At 35.1% G+C, this 16,734-nt stretch overlaps 1 protein-coding gene across 4 annotated transcripts in view; it reads right to left on the bottom strand.

Annotated features, from left to right (window-relative positions):
• Positions 1-16,734, bottom strand: part of LOC109063496 (aryl hydrocarbon receptor nuclear translocator 2) — a 72,348-nt gene that overhangs the window by 27,161 nt on the left and 28,453 nt on the right. For all 4 annotated transcript variants that reach the window (XM_042759473.1, XM_042759474.1, XM_042759475.1 and 1 more), the window contains 6 exons: positions 13,873-13,938; positions 10,807-10,892; positions 7,795-7,871; positions 5,814-5,948; positions 4,994-5,068; positions 522-673 (listed from right to left, as the gene is read on the bottom strand). In XM_042759473.1, coding sequence (XP_042615407.1) covers positions 522-673; positions 4,994-5,068; positions 5,814-5,948; positions 7,795-7,871; positions 10,807-10,892; positions 13,873-13,938 — 591 coding nt within the window. The remainder of the gene's footprint in view (positions 1-521; positions 674-4,993; positions 5,069-5,813; positions 5,949-7,794; positions 7,872-10,806; positions 10,893-13,872; positions 13,939-16,734) is intronic.

Here is a 16,734-nt window from a genome sequence, read left to right as displayed (position 1 = left end):
TATAATGATATAATTATATTTCTACTCCAATTTGTTGAAAAAGTGGATGCAATAAAAAATAGTTTTCAAACTTAGATTAAATAAAGATGACTAATGTTAAGTAAAAATTTATGGTTAAGAGGTTTTTTTTTCCTAGCTGAATAATGAGTTTATGCATGTTTATGTGATTTTGCTGAGGTAAATGCAACATTAATTGACATATTGTTTACAAGCTGTTTTACGGACGTCTTTTTAAAAACAAGAGATCGTTATTGTTAATCTAGCACTAGCACCACACATCTGATAGATCATCTGTTGGAGTTTATCCACGTTGTGCGCACCATATGTGCCACCAGAGAAATGCTAATTTCAAGTCAATGAATTCGGCCATCCAAAACTGTTTTGGCCGAAACCGAAAATTCATTTTGGTGCAACACCATTTGGCATTATATTAGCAGTCAGGATATGAGGCATTCCCAACAAAGTATAACAAGGCTATTCCAACAGCCTTCAAAAAGATGAAATGAGAAGGTTGGACATACTTGACATTTGTGTTGGTGCAGATGATGTACTCGATCTCGTCTGAATAAGGGTTCTGGAAGGTGAAACTGCTGGTTCTGATGAGCATCCATTCTCTGTTCTTCATCCGGAACCGATACATGACCGAGAGAACCTGCCCTTTCAGCTTGACCACCTAAACACCACAGAAGAACACAGGAGGACGGGGAACATCAGTTCACATCACAATGCATTAACATCTTAGAAATTCAAATATCACATTACGCAACTGCATATTACTTTGCGAAGAGCTTAAGACCTTTTAGATAACTAATGGTGCAAACATTGCCACTGTCACTTTTGGCTTGCTTAGTTGGGGACTTTTAATTTCTGGCAATAGTGTTGGCTTGATTGCACAGACATTATAGAGAGCTGAACTGGATGATGACATCAATGAATCAACAATGAACTGACTTTAACTGAAAAATTGACTGTTTGTTATTGTCCTCTTGCATTATTGACAAACTATTTCCCTGTTTGACACTAAAGCACAATCTGTACTGTATAAAGCGCTATATAAATAAAGGTGACCTGACTTAACTTGACAAAGATTACTGAGCCTATAACATGGACTTATTATTTAAGTAAGAACATAGAAATGGCTGGTGCAACCCTACGGGGGTCTTTATTTTAATGCTTGACATGAGTGAACAAATGACTGTAATCAGCGAAGGAATGAGCAAAATATGACCAATCAGTTCCTACAGCAAATACCAAACCTATTATCAAAGTCCCCCACCAGGATCTAAAATTAACGCTTGTCAAGTGCCAAATGTGAACACAAATTGGCTTTAGAAATTAGGAACATGAGGAGTATTACATGCTTTATGCAAGAATGATAATCCGTCCCTCATCGATGCTGGTGACATGAGTGATTCAATTCAGAAAGCAATCAAACCCACTGCATTACAGAAAACATCAATGACTAACGTTTACCTCAGTGGAAAATCAACCATCATTGGTTTTTCTAGGATGCACAAGGGTTTTTCCTTTTCAGAACTCCATGAGCAAGATCTCAATTTGTCGTCTTCATACTTTTGTGACAAGACTGGCTCATTTTGAGCTAAAGTCAGACTGAACTTCATCCACAGTCGCCTCTATTGTCACTTAAAGTAATGTTTGCCCATCCAAATACAGAGATTGCTTTAGATACAAAAGCAGTGTTCAGAGAAAACAACCTTCCACTCAACAGAGCATGAAAGACAAACGAGAAAGATCTTCAGAGTTCAAAAAACCTGATGAAAACGGCTCTCTTAAACAGCACAGATGGCCAAACTTCAACTGAGAAAAAAATACAGTGAGTTAAAAGAAGAAAAAGAGAAACTTAACTTTTTTGGATGATTATTCTGCTTTGAGAGGGGAAAGAGGATATGGGATATATATATATATTTATTTCTGGTTAGTGGTAATAAACTGAGAAGAGTACATAGTTAAGCAGTAAACAAATGCTACAGAGGTTAATATAATTGGGAAACATCAATGCAAATTATATAATCTGATTTAATTCTGAGTAACAATTTTCAATGACTTCGATTAGGCCATATAGCAGATAACCAATACTGATAATTATTTTAGATTATAAATCCAATAACTGATATAATGACTGATAACAGATATCAATCTACATTGTGAAACTGAGAACAAAAAAAGCTGATCTTTAAAGTTCAGAATTTAGTATTATTTCTATAATATTATAGTATTTAATTATATATAGAATTAGCTCTTATTTTTATTTCATTTTTATTTCAGCTTTTTTTTATGTGCTTTTGTCATTTTTATTAGCTTTTGGATTCTTAAATATTTATATTGCAACTTTAAACTTTAAGTTTTAGTTTTAGTAATTCTAGTACCTCAAGTTATTATTTTATTTCGGTTATGTGCCAAAGCAACATCTCCAATATTTGTTTAGTTCAAGTTTCTGTTCAAGTTTTTCTAATATTTATATTTTATTTATCTAATATTTATATTATTAAAGTTGACTTTAGGAAGCCAGGGAATTCTGGATTGTGAAATCAGGGCAGGACCTTAGATTTATATCTCTCTACGGTTTTCGTTTTCCATTCTTTTATGACAAATGGTTTCTTCATCTTCACGCGGTAAAGATTCTGTCAAGTAAGAATCCAGTAGTTCGCAACATCAACTGATTTTGTGCAACCCCGTGAATGTATATTGTTCTAGCCTCTGACATCTGCTGAGACTCAAAATCGAAACTACAGGCCAAGAATAACACGCTTTCACTGTCTCGCTACGCATAAATTGTCGGCTTTTGTTCCACTTGACTTCAAAAGTACAAGATAAGACACAGATAAGACTCAGAAACAGGTGTGTGTCTGCGTGTGCGTGTGGTCTCGAGTGTTGAAGATGTCCAGTTATCTGAAGGCTTTTCTGGATGTCAGCCAAAGGGGGCTTTATCAGCCGTCAACAGACCTACACAGAGAAACAGGCGAAAGTACTTTGACAAATCTCTTTGTGGCGTACCTGACCACTCAACCTTGGCCTTCCGGGAGAAGTGAGGTGGAGGATTGAGGGTCTTTTAAGAAGCGAAGCACGTAATATAGAGAGCATGATCATCTAGGAAGTAAAAACACTGCGCCCACCCTTCAAGTGCCCACAATATCATCCCCTGAGGTGCAATACCAACACACACACACACACACACACACACACACACACACACACACACACACACACACACACACACACACACACAGGGCTGGCATAAATGTATGTGGACATCAGGATCTGAAGAGAATACTGATGATAGCTGTAAACTCCCAGATGGGAAGTTGAAGACAAAGAAACAGGGGCCAAAAAAAAAAAAAAGCTGGGGAATACAGTAAAGTGCAGGATAAAAGAAAAACTGAGTTTTTGTAAAAGTCCAAAGATAAGGAGACAGGATGAGGTGCTCTTTACCTCCATCCTGTCTCCTTATCTTTGGTCTTTTACAAAATCTCAGTGTTAACATTACAATTAGATTTAAAATTACTATAAATAACACTGAACAAAAAACTATTAAAGCTAACTATGAACACACAAACACACACACACACACACACACACACACACATATATATATATATATATATATTAATAGAACATGAACGACACAAAAACAACACTAACAACAAAATGGCAGATAGTTAGTTAAGGATAAAGAAAGGGGTCTGAAAAAGACTGAAACCCAGGAAAATAAGGAGGAGGATGAAAGAAAAAAGGTGGGTTTTGTAAAAGACCAAAGATAAAGAGATGAGGTAAAAAGCAGGAACACAGATGATGCAACAGGAAGAGCGAGAAGAGGAAGAGCACCAGCTTGCAGTTTAATTGGCAACGGGATACAAAAACGGAAAGACAAACAACAACAGCTGGAATAAAGAAAACCTCTTCAAATGGCATCCAAACAGAAGACTGTGGAAGCGACCACTCAACCACTCTTCAATGTTCTCAGCAGGTGCTCAACAGACTCAGAGAAACTCTCAGCGGTGGCCAATCAACACGTATTAACTGATGGAGACTTTCAGCTACTGGTACTGAATGACTTACCAAAGAGCACTCAAGTTCACTTCCTAGATTGTGGGTCGAGAAGAATATGGTTTTACTGGCAAGCAGTGTTTCACATAATGTCACCCCAGAGCTCAGAGTCTGCTCTTTCACAGCTCTGGAGTCTATCGAGTTCTCACCTTGTCTTAGATGTTTCTCCTAAAATTCTTGTGAAGAAATAAATATAGTTGACATTCAGTGAGCCTTGAGCTATCAAATTAATGTGGTCAGCAGCTCAGATCAATTGCTCATGGGAAAAAATCATGAGAAAATGCTAGAGTTCATATTGAGATGTCTGGTTTATGATGCAGACTTGACAAATCTGAGCATGCTTTGAGATCTCTTGAAACTCTATGAGATGCATGTGAGATCACGTATGCATGTGTTTTTCTCAGAATATTGGAGAACCATGGCTTGGATTCTTGTCTTCTTCAGAAAGAAGTTAAATCTTAATAAGAAACACCTCTAATGAACTACAAAACGTTGCTTTTTATATTGCTCTGCATTTTTAAATCGTTATTTTTGAGAAGAACCTGTCTGTTGCATTCATTTTCACTTCGTCTTTATTACGTTTTTTTGAAAGTAAAAAAAGTTAAGAAATGTCTTAAGATAAAGTTCGTAAGAAGTTCGTAAAAATGTTTCTAAGGGCAAGTTCTCAAATATTTCCTTAAAAGCATCTTATTTGTTTATTAAGAAGAAAATTATGGCTTTGGCGTTATCTGATTATATGGTGATTCTTATTTAAGACGAATTCTATAGAAGAAGAATATTATTCTTAAGAATGTTTTGTGAAGACAGTCCTAGGAGACTCTATTAGCTCTCATTTCTGATGTTTCCTTCCTACAGGATCGCAGTGCTGATGACTGTGTGTGTGGGACTGGATCACCGCTGGTGGTTGGGTTTGTTTTTGTTGGTGTACCTGCTGGAAGCTCTCTCGCAGGTGGCTCTGGTCCTCTGGGTGGCAGAACTCCAGAATGTCTTTGCCAAGAAGATCCTGTGCAAACCCAATAAAAAGAACAAGAGTCATGTGAATTTGATATGAACTTGATTGGTGCAAACTCTTTGTACTTTTTAAACAGAGCACAGACAGCATCAGGGTCATAATGAATAATCACTGGAAAATGTTTACTAATTCAAGAATAAGCCTCAATATTCTCTATTATTCAGAGAACAGCCTGACTTGTCATGAATCTGTGATTGAGGTTAAAATATGTACTGCATTCCAAATTCTAAATATTGGACAGATTTGTTTCTCCCGCCCCCTCCTCCTTAGACATGATGCTCACACAGGTTGCCAGATTGAGGACACGCAAGAAGAACAAGCGCAGTTGCCAATGGAAGGTGACGAGACCTAAAATGTATGTAGATGAGATGCCTCTGGTTATAGTGCTTTTTAGATAGATGCTGAGGCTTTTTAGGTCGGGTAAAACCTGTGATCTCTGATCCAGTTTGTTTGCTGGTTGCATGGCTGCAATACTGTTTTCCGCCAACTGGTAACCCGGGGTGTCAAAATACTATTGGGTAAATTGGCAGTGGTCGGAATCACACAGACCAAAACAAATAGACATTCCGACACAGAACACACATATCAAAGTGAAATAACTGGCTGTTGCATGTGAACTTACCATGCTTCCTAAATATCTGCAAACATATCACGGTATTTTTATGATTCAGTGCAGTCAAAAAAAAAATCACATTCAGCACCTTTAATATAAAGTTGCATGTTGAGTGAAACTGACCTGAGGCTGGTAGCCAATCACGTTGATGCAGCGAGGGTCCACGAAAGTGATAATGCCATCTGAGTTGTGGCGGGAAAGGAATTCCGTCGGCACAGACAGTCCGTTCATATCCATGGAAACTGGAGAACTGGTCACCTGAGAGACAAGATAAAGGGATTTTTACAAAATCAGGATATTCAAACAAACAGACACGTTTTGTATGATAGGATTCCTAGGATTATGAAATAATTAGTTATAGTTGTCTATGCACATTAAGATGTGGGAGGGTATTTATTGAATAAAAATCACATTTAAATGCTACACATATCAAATAGACATGAATTTAGACATATTTTGAAACATTAAGTAAACATAAATGCTTAATGAAAACATAAATAATTTTCTGCAGTGACCCTGAGTATAACAAGTGAGTTTGTTATTTGAGGGCTGACATGGTGCTTTTTTATAATGAAAGATGATTTAAGCTCCCAGAAATATCATGTGACAAAAAATATAAATAAGTTTAGGTAAACGACAGATTCAACATATCCTAATACAACTTGTTAGGACTTGTTAGATGTTGCCATGCGGTTACTAGGGTATTCTAGTTGTTAGAATGTTGCCATGAGGTTACTAGGATGTTCTAGTTGTTAGAATGTTGCCATGCAGCTGCTAGGGCGTTCTAGTTGTTAGAATGTTGCCATGAGGTTACTAGGATGTTCTAGTTGTTAGAATGCTGTCATGAGATTACTAGGATGTTCTAGTTGTTAGAATGTTGCAATGCGGTTGCTGGGGTGATCTACTTGTTAAGATGTTGCCATGCGGTTACTAGGGTATTCTAGTTGTTAGAATGCTGTCATGAGATTACTAGGATGTTCTAGTTGTTAGAATGTTGCAATGCGGTTGCTAGGGTGATCTACTTGTTAGAATGTTACCATGCAGTTGCTAGGGTGTTCTGGTTGTTAGAATGTTGCCATACAGCTGCTAGGGTGTTCTAGTTTTTAGAATGTTGCCATGCAGTTGCTAGGGTGTTCTAGTTTTTAGAATGTTGCCATGCAGTTGCTAGAATGTTCTAGCTATTAGAAAGTTACCATGAGGTTACTTGGATGTTCTAGTTGTTAGAATGTTGCTTTGTGGTTGCTAGGGTATTCTAGTTGTTAAGAATGTTGCCATGCAGTTACTAGAGAGTTCTAGTTGTTAGAATGTTGCTATGTGGTTGCTACAATGTTCTAGTTTCTAGAATGTTGCCATGCAGTTGCTAGGGCGTTCTAGTTGTTAGAATGTTGCCATGAGGTTACTAGGATGTTCTAGTTGTTATAATGTTGCCATGCAGTTACTAGGATGTTCTAGTTGTTAGAATGTTGCCATGCAGTTACTAGGATGTTCTATTTGTTAGAATGTTGCCATGCGGTTGTTAGGGTATTTGTAGTTTTTAGAATGCTGCCATGAAGTTACTAGGATGTTCTAGTTGTTATAATGTTGCCATGCAGTTACTAGGATGTTCTATTTGTTAGAATGTTGCCATGTGGTTGTTAGGGTATTTGTAAATTTTAGAATGCTGCCATGAAGTTACTAGGATGTTCTAGTTGTTAGAATGTTGCTATGTGGTTACTAGGATGTTCTAGTTGTTAGAATGTTGTCATGCGCTAACTAGAGTGTTCTATATGTATTAGAATGTTGTTATGCAGTTGCTAGGGTGTTCTAGTTGTAACAACGTTGTCATGCGGTTGCTAGGGTGTTCTAGTTATTAGAATGTTGCTATGCAGTTGCTAGGGTGTTCTGGTTGTTACAATGTTGCCATACGGTTACTAGGGTTTTCTAGTTGTTACAATGTTGTCATGCCGTTACTAGGGTATTCTATTAGGTAGGGTGTTCTTGACAATTGCTATAGTGTTCTGCTTGGCTGCTTGATTGTTACTGTACGGTTCCTATGGTGTTCCAGGGAGTCGCAAGCATGTTGTCATGCAGTTGCTAATGTCTATGCTCAGAGATCCACACATACCTGCAGTCTTCCAATCGCAACCAAGCAGTATTTGCTGGTTTGACCTGCTTCTGTGTCTTCATCCGGAATAGTCATGCCTGGAAAAGTCACAAGAACAGCCATTTGTCCAAACAAAACACTGACATCTGACTGAAAACATGTGGTGATCCTGATGACCAGCTTGTTTATTCCTACATATTTTTTTAAGGAGATGCTCTGTTGCAACAGCACACAAGGACTTGTTTGGGAATCTTTGCGCAAAAACGTGTCTTCGATCCCACTAATGGCATCTGCTAGATATTTTTGTCCATGTCTCATTGACTCATCAGGAGTTTGTTTATGCATAATGACTTATTTTAGTTGTCCAAAACCAGTAGCAAAGTGGTTATTGTTCCTGGACGCTGTTGTGCCGTGTTTATGTGAGTAAATGGGACATGAAGTCATGGCAGATGGGAATCAAGGTGGAGATTCCTGTCCTGGAGTTTGTTTAAGCAGGAACATTAATCTCTTTTTAATTACTTTAATGATTTCTCGTTGACACACTTCCTACTTTGCCTTGAGCTCATTACGGTTGATGGCTAAAAAGCTTTGCAGGATACAACAATCTTTGTGAATGAATCAAAGAAGAGAAAAAACAAACGAGAGAGAGAACATAAGGAAAAAAAACTCACACTTAATAAAAATTGTTTGTTATGAGTATCTATTTCCAACAGAGTTTTTTTTTTTTTTTATTACACATTTTTTTTATTCTAATTGATGCTATTTTCAACATATTTTATCATTAAAATATGTTTTATAAAAAAAAAAAAAAATTGGCTCAACAGCCAATAGAGTGTGACAGTCAGGCTTCAGAAGTTAAAAATAAATCCCATACATTTTCTCTTTAGAATTAATTTGAATGATAACTTGTAAACAGATGTTGTTAACTGATGGTTTATGCTTTTATTGAAGCCATCAGCCCACATCATTTCAACTTATTTTTAAAAGAATCGTGTTCAGCAGCAGAATTCATGGTAAAAAACACTACATTACCCATGATTCTCCAGCGATATCTCTACTGATCAACGAACTGTGACAAGCAAAACGGGCCAAAAGAACACTTTTCCCATTCTTTCAATTTACTTATTTTTCATTAACATAAAATATATTGATTTCCGATATATAATCAACATCTTTAAATTAACAGTTTTTTCTTTTTCCATCGTTTCTATGAATATCATTCAAAAATCTTTATTGGATTGTAATTATTTCCCTTCCCTCATTAAAGCCTGTACAGAGCCTTATACCTTTTCGTCTGGTTTTCAAATACTTTTTTTTGCTTAGATTCAAAGTTTATAATGTTGTGATTAACCTTGATTCATAACAATTTAAAGGTTTTCTATAAATGAATAAGAAAAATACAACTGGAACCAAGGCCACTGAAAAACTCCTGCACTATATTGCAGACAGAGTTCTCAAGGTTTAACTAATTCAAACCAGTATACCTTTTGAGTCTTTGAGACAAATTCATTTAAAGAATTGCTTCATAAGACTCTACACTTGTCACACTGTGTGTCTGCTTTGTATGCATGCAGCAAATATATACAGAACAATATAAATACAGAGAGATATATGGTCAATTTATGGTCTCATTGTCATTATTTCATGGTCTGTTCCCACGTTCACAGTGCAAACTGTCACCTCCATTAAATACAACTCAATTCATCAGCGGTGCATGGCAGTGCAGGGAACACTAGTTCGCAAAACTAATGACTCTGTGCTACAAATAAACAGGAATGGTATATATATCACTGCATAAATGACACATTCAGGAAAAAAACCCTTCTCTACAAACAGGCTGCATACTATGGACAAATGCACCATTGGTTTGAATTAATTTACTGCTTTTAATTTGCACAAACTGACATTATACAAGCAGACAGAATTCATTTGGTCGCTTATCAAAGTAATAAAGAGCACATAAAGTCTTGTGTTTGTTTTGCAAATGCTATGAAACTGAGCAACAATGCATATCACGGCCATCTGGTGAGGCCAGAGCGCTTCCTAACCGTTATGACCGACACCATAATGGCTGACAATCAAGTGTTGCAGGTTATTTTTATCCTTACTTTGTGCCACTATGCAACAAACAGGACGTCCAGCATGTGTAATTAATTTTTACGACACACATTTGTTGGAGATGCGCTCGGGGGATACCTGGACAACCTCCAGCAAAGATATGAGGCTAAAAGTTCACATTTTTGAGTCCAGGGTTGCTCAATTCTCTATCTATTTCTTCTTTTCTCACTGCACACATGCTGTTGTGCTAATGGGAATCGCAGGCCGGGGGGGATCTTGCATGCCGGTGTCATATGGGAGTCATCCAAAACACCAGACAGTTCTGCCGACTGAAGGATTCTAACGGAATTTAACACCGAATTCCAGAGTTCTGATAGTTCAAGAAGTTCAAACACATGTTCCAAACAATGTGTTCCATTAGGCTTCGGATTGCGCGCTGAGGATTTGTGTTAAGCAAAACAGATTCATAATATTGCTACTCCTTATTTTTACTCAAATATGAAGTAAAACTAATATTAACAAGTGGAACTTTGTTGTAAAAATGACCAACACACATAAATGAACTGGTTCCAAAAAAGATTCACTGAATCATTTGCATAACTGCATGCTGATGTAAAATGCAAACTTAAAGGAAGAATTCACCCATGATGCTCCAAACCCATAAGACTTTGGTTAGTCTTTAAAACACAAATTAAGATTTTTTTTTTAAATTAATTAACGAGCACAAGATGCATGGGTGAGCTTCAGTGTTTACCATTATGTCTCCGCTAGGTACTGTACGTGTGTTTATAAATATGAATAATAAATATGAGTCCATAAACATGAAATCTCAAATCAACTATTAGTTACTCACTCCACAAACCTGTTACACTTTTGAGTATTTGTTTGTGTCTCTCAGAACTGTTTGTATATTTGTATGCTTCTCTCTGATTGAGTGGCTTTGAACTGACTGTGTTTGAGTGTGTGTGTAAGTACCCGCTGGCGGCCAGGCCTTGATGTAGCCGGTGCAGTGCACAACAGAGTACTGCGCCTCCCCCTCCTTAGACGGCCCAAGACCATTCCTGTGAACGAAAGAGACACACAAAGAGAATGAAACAAACAAAACATGTCTGGTACTCGTGTTTAGTACTTTAAATTTGCCATTCGGGACATATGAGGATTACGTTCTGCAGGATCTGATTTGGAAAGCCGGCACGAACCTCAGCAAAAATGTTCCCTTTAGCATTTCACATCAAAACAAAACACAGAAGTACAACAACAACATGATGATTGCACTTCTGCTTTCCTAAAGCTTGTATTTCAATTCACTGCTGTTTAAAAAATTCTTCTTATGCTCACCAAGGCTGCATTTATTTGATCAAAAATACAGTAAATTATGAAATAATATTACTATTTAAAATATTGGTTTTGTATTGTAATATATTTAAAAATGTAATTTATTCCTGTGACGCAACACTGAATTTACAGTATCATTACTCCAGTCTTCAGTCACATGATCCTTCAGAAATTATTCTAAAAATCATTGAAAAACATTTGCCATTTAATATATATAAATATATACACACACACACACACACACACACACACACATATATATATATATATATACACATTTTTTTTGTTGTTGTTTTTTTTTTCAGGATTCTTTGATGAACAAAGTTCAAAAGAAGAGCTTTTATTTGAAATACAAATCATTTGTAACATCATAAATGTCTTTACTATAATTTTTTTGATCGTTTCAATGCATCCTTTTGTATAAAAGTTAGTTTCTTACTGACCCCAAACATTTGAAAAGTAGAGTACATTAAATTTCAGTTTAGTTTTAGTAAATTTTGGTAACACATTACTATAGGGACCATATTTTAAATCCCTTAATCATACCCAATACCTAAACTTAACAACTACCTTACTAACTATATTAATCAGCAATAATTAGGATTAAGATTTTAAAAGCCATAATTAACAGTTAGTTAATAGTGATAATTGGACCATAAAATAAAGTGTGAACTAAATTTTAGTTTCAGTTTAATTTTTATTGCAATTTCTAGATATTTCATGCAAGTAATGCAATTTCTATGTCAATAACACCAACATACAGAATTATAAATCATTTTATATGTTAAAATGTAATTAACTGTAGCACTGACACATTGAAATGTATTTTTAACACTAAAACAATGTACAGACTTTAAGTAACAACATGATGCACAAAAATATTCATTAAAAATAATAGCTTAGGAGATATTAGAAAAGCAAAGGGAAACCAAATTTGCACATTACGGACTCTGAATCAGACTTTTTTGTTCCATCTATTAATACTAAGGATATTGTGTGCCTTTCTCATAATATTCTTCATGCACTCCAATCCCCCTGCACTCTATAAAGTCCTGGGTTATTTTTTTAACCCAAATGCTGGGTTAAGCCATTTGGGTAATTTTTTGGGGTTATTTTTTCAGTGTTTGGGTAGTTTTTGTGTAACCCAGCTTCTGGGTCAAATGTGACAACCCAATGTTTGGATAGTTTTTGTATTACTCGGATCCTGGGTCAGACATAACCTTATTAACATAAGTTATTTATTGCGGGGATTTTGCTTCTCTTATGGAGAGAGCAGTTGTAAGCGCCATCGAATTGATGCATTCATCAGTAAAATACAGGTTTGTATACATTTTATCTATAAAATCGTTAATGTGCTGTATATCGTTCAATTTTATGCAGAGCAACATACAGGCGCGTGGTATGAATCACCTTTAACAAGTGCCGCAGTCTTTTCGCGTGATGGAAAAGCCTGATGCTTTGCATAAAATAAATGATTTTATTTATAAAGATACAGAATACAAATACTTTGGATGTTAAAATATTTCCTCAGAGCTGTTTACTGTTTGTTTTTGGGCAGGTTATAAAGGCAGTCGCGGCGCAGTTACGGTGGAAACAGAATAACGGAGACTGGTTAATAACACGTAAATTACTTCTGTTTAACGTTTAAGTTTTACTTGTAATGTTTGTTAGACAAAGTTAAATATGGGCAATATGTATAGCCTATTAAAAATGATATAAACAATGCTGTAAATGATAAATAAAGGAAAATAAAGGAAGTTATCACACAAACAGTGGTTGTGTGGAGTATTTTTGAAAAGTTTAGAGGATTTAAATTAATCTGTAAACATTATTTAATGTATGAAGTAAAAAAAAGCTAGAATAAATTGGGTGGTTTTTACCCAGTGTTTTTTTTAGAGTGTGTCAAATCAGTCAGGAATAAATAAAAATTTCCACTTACTTTGCGTTAATTTATTTTTTATTTTTTTGTTTATTTCACATTTCGGGTCCAACTTCTAGCCATGCCATTTACTTTGCATTCATTATTCAAACCTTGTGCAAGAAACACCAGGTCATGGGTTTGATTCCCAGGGAAAACACGTAATGATAAAGAAGATTCATTGAGTGCACTTACGCAAGTCATTATGGATAAAATCATCTACCACATAAACAGTAATGAAAATCAATATTTTTTGTTTGAAATTTATTATCCAACAATATCCCTCATCCACACTGGCCCCTCTCACCTCATTTTGTGAACTGTACGACACTTTTGTATAAACGCTTGACACACGTACGCCATTTATCAACTAGACGTGTACTTTGTACACAGAAGTTCCTGGAAGAGGTGATTTCTGCATTCCAGAGCTGTCAAAACCCGCAAAACACACAGCACTGCAAGTTTGATGCAGACCAACAACACGCCATTCTAAGAATTTAAATAGAAAATAAATTCCTAGAAGACTAGAAGAATCAATGTAATGCCAAATGTTCTTACTGACACCGAAAAGTGCCACAAGACAAATTGTGGTTCAGATAAGATAAGAGTTTATTTAATAAACTTTGTGCTGCCACTCGACCAATTAGCAATGTTACGTACTACTGCATAAGTTCTGTTTTGAATTAGAGGATGTTTGGTTAATAGTTTGAGGTTGAATAAATGCAGAATTGGGTGAAAATGTAAAATTTAAAAACTGCTTTGGGAAAAAAAATACAAATAAATCATACCTGTATCTCTTTCTCATGCTAGACAACCGATTCAGTGAGATATGATCCAGTGGAGCACTGCCACACCTAAAGAAACATATAAAAACAGTTAAATTCTCATCATAAATGGATAAGAATACAAACATAATGTACATTTTTGGAAACCTCAAATTAAATAGGTTATTTATGATAATAAAATGATATAAAATATTAAACGATAATAAAAAAATATTAAAAGAGCAAAGAATATTCTGATTAAATAAAATAAAATAAAATAAAATAAAATAAAATAAAATAAAATAAAATAAAATAAAATAAAATAAAATAAAATAAAATAAAAAAAATAAAATAAAATAAAATAAATGACAAAAAAAAGGAAATAATTTTTTTTGTTAAACATTAAACTTTGGAAACCTCTACCTAATTATATTTGTACCTAGTTATGACATTAATAATCGCTATTTAAAAAAAAAATTGTTATTTTTATAATGATAAAAAGTTTAAAAGAGCAAAGATTCAGATTAAATATGTACTCAGAGGTTGTGTTAACAAAAAATATTTTATATATTTTTTTAAAGAAAAGACTGACAATTAAAAATTTTTGTTAAACTTTAAACTTCGGAAACTTAATTATTGGCACTTGTGGCACAAATGATCACTTATTTTAAAGGGGTCATATGATGCTGCTAAAAAGAACATTATTTTGTGTGTTTGGTGTAATGAAATGTGTTTATGCGGTTTAAGGTTAAAAAAACACATTATTTTTTCCACATACTGTACATTATTGTTTCTCCTCTATGCCCGCCTTTTGAAACGCGTTGATTTTTACAAGGCTCATCACTCTGAAAAGCTAGGTGTGCTGTGATTGGCCAGCTATCCAGCAAGTTGTGATTGGCCGAAAGCCTCAAGCGTGTGACAGAAATGAATTATTTTTATGATTTTTTCGGTTGAGTTTGCATTAACTAGAACGCAATTAATTAGTTAATAAAAGATTGAAACTTCAGTCATTTTGACAGATAAAAACAAGAATACTATAAAAAAAAAACAAACTCAAAGCTAAAAAAAGTAAAAAAAAAGGTTCAGCAAGTTGTGATTGGCTGAAAGCCTCAAGCGTGTGACAGAAATGAATTATTTAGCTAAAAAAAGTAAAAAATTAGATTTTTACAAGTCAGTTCAAAGTGATTACTAATAATTATTTATAGCACAAGCACTGACGTATTCTAGTTACCATATCATGACTATACATAGCTGTTATCATTTGAATCCAGCTAGCAAAGACAGTAAAGACTACATGAGTGACCTGAAATCTCTAAACCATGTTGAGGAGTAAAAAAGTTCACATCTGTTCCAACTTGAGCTGTTTATCTTCCAAAATCACTTCCATTCAACCTGGCAAGACAGTCTGCCGTCCCTCGGGTCTTTGTCAAATAGGTTGTCCAGTGTTCGTGAACGCCAGTTATGCAAATAAACAGCACGTACGTTTTTGGATGACAACAATTAAGCAAGCATCCCTCAGAGTTGAGTCATGATATCTAATAGCATTAAAGCATTGTGTAAGAACAACGATCATGTTTTTAAAGGGTTCTGTTTATCTCAAGCATTTTTACACACACTCAACAGATGCGCTCATTTGCTGGCATGCGGTTTCAATCTGTCAAAGAGCCACAAATAGAAAACGTTAAACATGAGCACAATCTTGATGTCGCTAACTCTCTTATTTATGTGCTGAAGGAAGCACAAAAACACATGCGGCTTAATCATACATTATGTTGGAATTTGCTCGTCATGGTTTGTGACTTAAACTAGCACGGACATTCAAAACAAATTCGGGAAATGCATGTTTGCATCTGTTGCTAGCCTAAAAAGAGACTGTTTCAAAACAACATTATGAATGAAAACACCTTCTAAACATACTTCAGGAACAGAGGTGGAAAGAGTACAAAAATATACCATTACATTAATGAAATTTTACTTAAGTACAAGTAAAAGTACCAGTCTAAAAATCTACTCAAGTAAAAGTAAAAAGTAGCTCATTTAAAATTTACTCAGAGTAAAAATTACTTAGTTACATTTTAACAGTGGAAGGGAGGTAAAAATGGGACAGGCAAGGGTGTCAAACTCAGTTCCTGGAGGGCCATAGTCCTGCACAGTTTAGATATAACCCTAATTAAACACACCTGATCCAGCTAATCTAATCATTTGGGTTTATTTGAAAACTACATGATGTGTGTGCTGGAGCAGGGTTAGAACTAAACTCTGCAGGGCTACGGCCCTCCAGGAACTGAGATTGACACCCCTTAGGCCTATTAATCTCAAACTAGTCGTTTTTAATTAAAGGAATCAGTTATTTAGAATAATAAGACAGGCTGTTACCAGGCAAATCAGTATCAACAAACTCATCTTTTCAATGCAGAGGAAATGCAGAAGCTTCATCGGAAGTGGCATTTAGATGTATTTACACACTGTTTAGTGCAGGACAAGAATGCATTTAACCTGCAGTTACAAATGCATGAATAATGTTTTGATATACAAGACATAAAATGTTAAATACTCATTTGAAATTATAAGAAATTAATTATATAAAAAAAAAAAAAAAAAAATAAAAAAAAAAAATCAAAAGATACTTTAAATGTGAAATTAAAATGGCCAGTAGGTGTCAGCAAGTCACTGTTTATAAGTGAGTCATTGCGATTGAACTGAATCATTTAAATGGTTGATTCATTCAGGAACGAAACACTGTCATGTTGCTCAGAGACGCAAAACTGTGCTTTGGTGACTGTGTTTGGAATTATTTTCTGTTGTAGAAATAGAGCAAAAACAGGCAATATGGTTTCTATTATTCTTATTCTAAAACGCAAGTCTCTTAATTAACTAGTTTACTGA

The sequence above is a fragment of the Cyprinus carpio genome, chromosome A7 (genome assembly GCF_018340385.1).
Source record: "Cyprinus carpio isolate SPL01 chromosome A7, ASM1834038v1, whole genome shotgun sequence".
NCBI lineage: Eukaryota > Metazoa > Chordata > Actinopteri > Cypriniformes > Cyprinidae > Cyprinus > Cyprinus carpio.
This window is presented reverse-complemented; position numbering and strand designations above follow the sequence as displayed.